Raw genomic sequence first — 6,510 nt, forward strand, 5'->3', positions numbered from 1 at the left:
CATCAAACGTAGTGAATAATTTATGTTCAAATAAATCTACTGCCAATAATAAGTGTTTATTTTAGAACAAATCTACATCTGAATACCATTTCAGGCCTTACGCGGTGCGTTAATCAGGACAATTTCTTCACCTATTGGCAGGAGGAGGAAAAAGATTTTCTAAAAGTAAAATAGCTATTTTTAGGCTTACTGAAACAATGGTCCAGTCCTCTCAGTTTGGATAAACATTTCTCAACTGTAACCGCATCAGCCAATCGGAACACAGTTAATTCAGACGAAGGTCAAAAGGGGCCAACTGCAACAAGCATTCCGATCAAATTCAACTCTAGATATGGTGCGACAAACTTTTGAATGAGTTCAATATTAAACCGGAAGAGCGTATACAAGTGCATCTTTGCACTACTTTGAGATGTCCATTTTTGGCTGACTGATCCTAAAATTTTTCTAAAGCCGCCTTCGGTGCCAATATATACCAATTTTGAGGGAGGAGCGAGCGCCGAAAAAACGCTTTTTTTTGTCAAAATTTTCCAAAAAGTAAAAACTCTTTTTTGGCCTATTTTTCAAAAATTCGCCTGCGGTCAAAACAGGGACTTTTTAGTGCTCTTTGCGAGAGCTCAGAAAATTAATTTGGTCGACCTAAAAAAAATCCGAAGCGCTTATTTTTGCTCAATATGAATAGTAAAGATTGATCTCCTAATAATTTAAGCGAACGTTGGTATGAAATGTCTCGAATTGTAATTTTTGAAATCAAAGAGACCCTTCAGAGCACACGCTGTTTTAGGCTTCAATTACAGTGGTAGTAGTTCGTTGCCATGTCACTCTGGCAGTGCTAGGAAGAAGAGTCGATATCGGACGACATTTACATCCGAACAACTGGACCAGATGGAGCGTGCATTCGAGTGCGCGCCATATCCAGATGTGTTCACTCGCGAGGAACTGGCCAATAGGATTAAACTGACCGAAGCCAGAGTACAAGTAGGCTTATGACTTTATAGTATGCACCTTTTTACTGTAGGGGTAGGGTGAAGAGGAAGGGGTAGGTTGTAACAAGCACTTATTACGTTGATACTGTGACATATTTTATCAGTATATTTATAAACTCCATATTTGATGGTCTTTATGTTGGTCTCTTTCAGAACCTGTATTTGAGCAGTATTAAAAAGATGGTAGAAGTATTTTAGTAAGCTCATCTATATGTGAGGTAAAAACTAAACAAGACTGCTCGTATCAGGACAAAACCTTTAATGCTTCAAGCGCTCTACAAGATGCAAGAATTAAGTCATTTTCAAAGGACTAAGAATCCAAGAAACTTAAGGTCTAAGGTTTAAAAAAAATTAAAAATCAAATTTCAAAAATTGGAAGAAAAAATGTATTTTTTTCCGATTTTCTTTTGTAAGCAAAGTACAATATTATGTAAGTCGCGTCTAGCATTGTCTTAATAGTTCCAAATATCTTTGCTTCAAATCAAATTGGATCACATGTTGAGCTGAATTACATTGCCTTTTACGCGTAAGCTTAACCAAACATAACGCGCATTTATTTCACTAAAATATCCAAGGTGACATGATTATACAAAAAAACCGCCATTTAAACCGCCATGATTATAAAAAAAAAATTTACAAGTAAAAAATCTTTTTAATTTTGAGCTTACGTCATCGAAACTTTTAGGTGTGAAAAATAAATATTGGCACAAATATTCATTTTTTTCTTCTGAAGCCGGAACTAAAAAGATACCAGTTGTTCCACTTATTATTCCGAAATCGATCCGTGAAGCTTTGGATTCCCCAGCAACTGCTCGAGTAATACTAAATAGTTTTTTTACCCGGATACTGATAAATATTAAACAGTTGTCAATACTGGTCACATTCATTTATTCGTCTAGTTTTAGCTCTTTAGTTTTGATATTGACAATCTAGAAATTACAGTTTAACAAAAATTTATAAAACAAAAACTACGTACGATACCACTTAAAGGTCAGTCGGAGATTTTTTGATACATAGGCATCTATTTTGAGTCACACACAAATATATACAAACTAGCGCAAATACAAACACAAATTTAGTGCTGATTTAAATTATATGGACAAAACGAATAAAACTTGAAAACTAAAAACACATTTTTTTCAAAATGAGTTGATTTTAGACAAAAAATGATAAGATTAGCTTGTCGCTAAACTTTAACATAAATAAAGTCGCTCAATTTGTTTTTGCAAAATTCGTCACACACAAATATATACAAACTAGCGCAAATACAAACACAAATTTAGTGCTGATTTAAATTATATGGACAAAACGAATAAAACTTGAAAACTAAAAACACATTTTTTTCAAAATGAGTTGATTTTAGACAAAAAATGATAAGATTAGCTTGTCGCAAAACTTTAACATAAATAAAGTCGCTCAATTTGTTTTTGCAAAGTTCGTCACACACAAATATATACAAACTAGCGCAAATAGAAACACAAATTTAGTGCTGATTTAAATTATATGGACAAAACGAATAAAACTAAAAACACATTTTTTTTCAAAATGAGTTGATTTTAGACAAAAAATGATAAGATTAGCTTGTCGCAAAACTTTAACATAAATAAAGTCGCTCAATTTGTTTTTGCAAAATTCGTCACACACAAATATATAAAAACTAGCGCAAATACAAACACAAATTTAGTGCTGATTTAAATTATATGGACAAAACGAATAAAACTAAAAACACATTTTTTTTCAAAATGAGTTGATTTTAGACAAAAAATGATAAGATTAGTTTGTCGCAAAACTTTAACATAAATAAAGTCGCTCAATTTGTTTTTGCAAAATTCGGGCTGAAAAATTTACCCCAAAAGCGATCATTTTTGGCTTTTTTCAGTCAATCAGAAAATACTCCAAACCTATACTTTGATTTGTTGACACAAGCGTATCACTGCTTATCGCTTATTTAACCCAACAAAATTTGAGAAGGGTATAACTTTCTCAGCCTCATTTAAACATATATATTTTTTTGTTTGATAGCCAAAAAATATTATTTTTACAATCTAAAACACCAAACTTCTCAAATTTTGTTGGGCTACGTTAGAGGCTTGCAGTGACATAATGTTGTCAGTAAATGAACAAATAGGTTTGGAGTAATTTTTGAGTGACTAAAAAGCGAACAAGATCGTTTTGGTGCAATTTTTTGGCCCAAAAATGATTTGCAAAACAAATTGCACCTTAATAATTGTCTCAAAATTTTAAGCAAGATTGGTTTTTCATCATTTTTGTCTAAAATCAACCCAATTTGGGAAGAACGCGTTTTAAGTTTCAAGTTTCTATCGTTTTGTCCATATATAATTCAAATTAACACTGTAGAACGAAAACAATGAAAGAAAATTGTGAATTTTGAAAGTTTACGGAAGAGTAAGAGTGCTAGTCATACAATTCCCACGTTAGAAAGAATGGTAGTCCTTAAATTTCATAGTAGGAGATTGCTGGTCATATAGATTTCATTCTTATGACTAGAAGTCATGCCGAAGTTGCGGGCATACCATTGTTTCCCGCTTTGATGACGTTTCTCATTGTAGCCTCCCTTGTACTAATTAAAAATAAAGACTCACTACAGTATTTTTTTGTTTTATGGAAATGAGCGGTAATTTGCCGGGAAAAGAGCCCTCTGATGAACTTGCTGTGGCTTTTTTCTAGGTTTGGTTCCAGAACAGGCGTGCCAGATGGAGGAAAGAGAGAAATCTGAGGAACAGCTCGGCTGTCGTTGAGACTGGGGGAGGGAATCGGTCGGTGGGCGATTCAATAGCACGGGGGAATAATGCTGAAGATCACTCTGAGTGCGAAACTCCGATAAACGACTGTCATTTTGGCCAAACAAAAAGCGGCAAGTTTAGCTCTAAGTTGATATTATGTTTTTGGACTGCCAATTAGGAAGAGGGCTTAAGAAGAACGAGTTCTCAGGGGTTGGAAAAAACCATCAGAACAAAAAAGTATTAAAAAAAATTTTGGCGCTGAAAATTTTTTGAGTTCATTATTTAGATTTTTTCTATAATTTAGAAATAACAGGTTGAAAAGTACCATCCTGAGCAATTCCGTGTATGAACTAAATTTCAAGTGTAAGACTAACTCAATCACGAAACGTGACACCATGCAGATAAATTCTCATCTAAACGACATTTTTTTTTTCGGTTCAGGCTCAGGTGCAGAAGTAACCAAAAATATGGGCCAACCCACTAATCTCAAAAAAGTCAATTCAGCTCATCGGCAGACCCCGACCCAGTTGCAGATGGCTGCTAATGTTCCTTTAGCGCCTTTCTTTAGAAATGTGAACAATTTTGTGAACACAGCTCCTGTAAGTGTTCTGCAGGAAAACAACGGGGCTGTTCACACTGCACCATACCACAATCTGTACTCTTTGTCCTATCTTTGCATGTATCAGAATCTGGTGCGTCATCAAAGGTCAACTGAAATGATATCGCGTCAACAAGAGTCCATAGTGACAAAAATTGAGCAGGAGTGATTATGTTCTAGAGAGCATGATTGTAACCAAATTCAACTTCAGCTGCTTCTGAGTGACTGAATGTGATCAACTTTAGTACCTCAGTAACCGCAATATCCGTCAAAGCTTTGTACAAACCTAAAACTCTGCAGTATGTTTTATCCAAAAATTATTTGTGCGATCGTCTTCAATGCGTTATTTCCAAAAAGTACACCTATATATGAGACGTTATTCTATCACAGAGATGTTTTTATTTATCTTTTCATGTTATTTTTTGAACCTCGCAAAATCCTTTTGTGCTGATTTAAATTATCTAGATAAAACGAAGAAAATCTGAAACCTCAAACGTTTTTTTAAACTATGTTCTCAGTAGGCAGAAAACTTTTTCCTGAGCTCAGTTTAAAAAACAATATTTCACTTGTGATTGTTTTTCACACAGTTATGGGGGTATGAGAAAAATCTCCAATTTGGGAAAATTAACGCGCATTATATTTCGTGCTATTAATGAGTACGCGGATATTTATTCCGTGTTAGAAATCATTCCAAATTCAATTGAAGCATGCTATTTAGTCTATTTAATACTTTTCTACATGCAAAATATATCAATTTTTCTAAATAGCATGTGTGGATTGACTTACAATAAAATCTTAAGTAAAATTTCAAACAAAATTTCAAATTGCTGTTCTCCCAAAACTTAATTGTGATGAAAAATTGGTGGATAAATTTTCAGTTTAAATCAGATAAAATCTAAAAGCTCAGTTTTTTTTTCGTGATAATTACATTCTAATGTCAACTAGGACTGATCGCAACAAAAATCGAGTCTGATAACTTCATCAAATCAAAAACAATTCCAGCAAATTAAATCAATTGTACAGTCTTTTGGTTTCATTTCATAGTTATTTGAACCAACTTTCGAACATTTGTGCTCGGAGTGGCTTTTTCCTCAAGACAAAGTTTGACTTTTAAAATAGTTTTTTTTCTGACGGAATTTTTAAATATCAGCATTAAGTTATTGCTGCTCTGAGCTTCAATTTAAAAAAAGTATTTCACCTGTTAGTGTTTTTTTGTAAAGTTATGGTGGCTTGAAAATTGTCTTTGGGACAATTAACGCCTGAGATATTTCGTGATTTTATACGCAAGTGGTTATCAATCCGCTAAAACTAAAGAGGACATCCTTTTTTTCGTTCTTTTTGTTCCGACTTTTGATACGAAAGTAACGGAATATTTGTGCTCGGGGTGGGTTTTTTTCTTCAGACAAATTTCGACTTTTTAACTAGCCGTTTTTGACAGAATTTTTTTATATCATTCGAAAGGTATTGTTGTCCTCAGCTCAAATTTGAAAAGATATTTCACCTGTGATCATTTTTCGTAAAGTTTAAAGGGTTTAAAGGTTGCCATATCGGCCAATTTGGGACAATTAACGCGCGATCTATTTCGCGCTAGTAACGCGTAAGCGGAGAGTTAATCCGTCTTATAAATCGTTCCAAATTAGTTGAAAGAAGCTTATTTGCCATAATTGATTTGTTACAAGGAGCAAAAATTATCCTTTTGTACTTTATATGGTGTGTGGGGTGATGATTTTCGTAAAAAATTTCAAATTTTAGAAAAAAAAAATTTTTCGTTTTTTTTTTACATTTATTTTCCTTATGTTATTACTGCTCCATAAACCTTAAAGGGCAGTCGGAACATTCAGCGCTTCGCCCTGATACGAGCAGTCTTGTTTTTATTTAAGAACAATTTTAAATTGATATTTTCGAAAACAGTTTCAGAGCAATTGATTACACTTTGCTTCGATCCGACAAATTTTGTTACAGTTTGTTTTAATTTTGATCCAGTAGTTTTGCGTAATTTAAATAAAACAAATTGGCCCGAAAATTCAAGTTTAAAATTCGGGTTTGAACTTTGCAATAAGAATGTGCCTTGTTTGAATACGCAAAAATATTAGATGGGGCTGAAATATGAGTTTAACGATAGTTTAACGAATTTGTCTGCCCTTTTTACCAGTTTTCTTTTAGTAATAAAAAACTTCTGGATGTC

General features: G+C 33.5%; 1 protein-coding gene across 1 annotated transcript; it reads left to right on the forward strand.

The window, feature by feature from the left end:
* Positions 1-882: 882 nt before the first annotated feature.
* Positions 883-4,494, forward strand: LOC134839775 (retinal homeobox protein Rx-B-like). The gene is made up of 3 exons (XM_063855397.1): positions 883-975; positions 3,672-3,858; positions 4,169-4,494. The coding sequence occupies exons 1-3, from the start codon at positions 883-885 to the stop codon at positions 4,492-4,494; spliced, it is 606 nt and encodes a 201-aa protein (XP_063711467.1).
* The last annotated feature ends 2,016 nt before the right edge of the window (positions 4,495-6,510 follow it).

Source organism: Symsagittifera roscoffensis, chromosome 2, assembly GCF_963678635.1.
Source record: "Symsagittifera roscoffensis chromosome 2, txSymRosc1.1, whole genome shotgun sequence".
Lineage (NCBI taxonomy): Eukaryota > Metazoa > Xenacoelomorpha > Acoela > Convolutidae > Symsagittifera > Symsagittifera roscoffensis.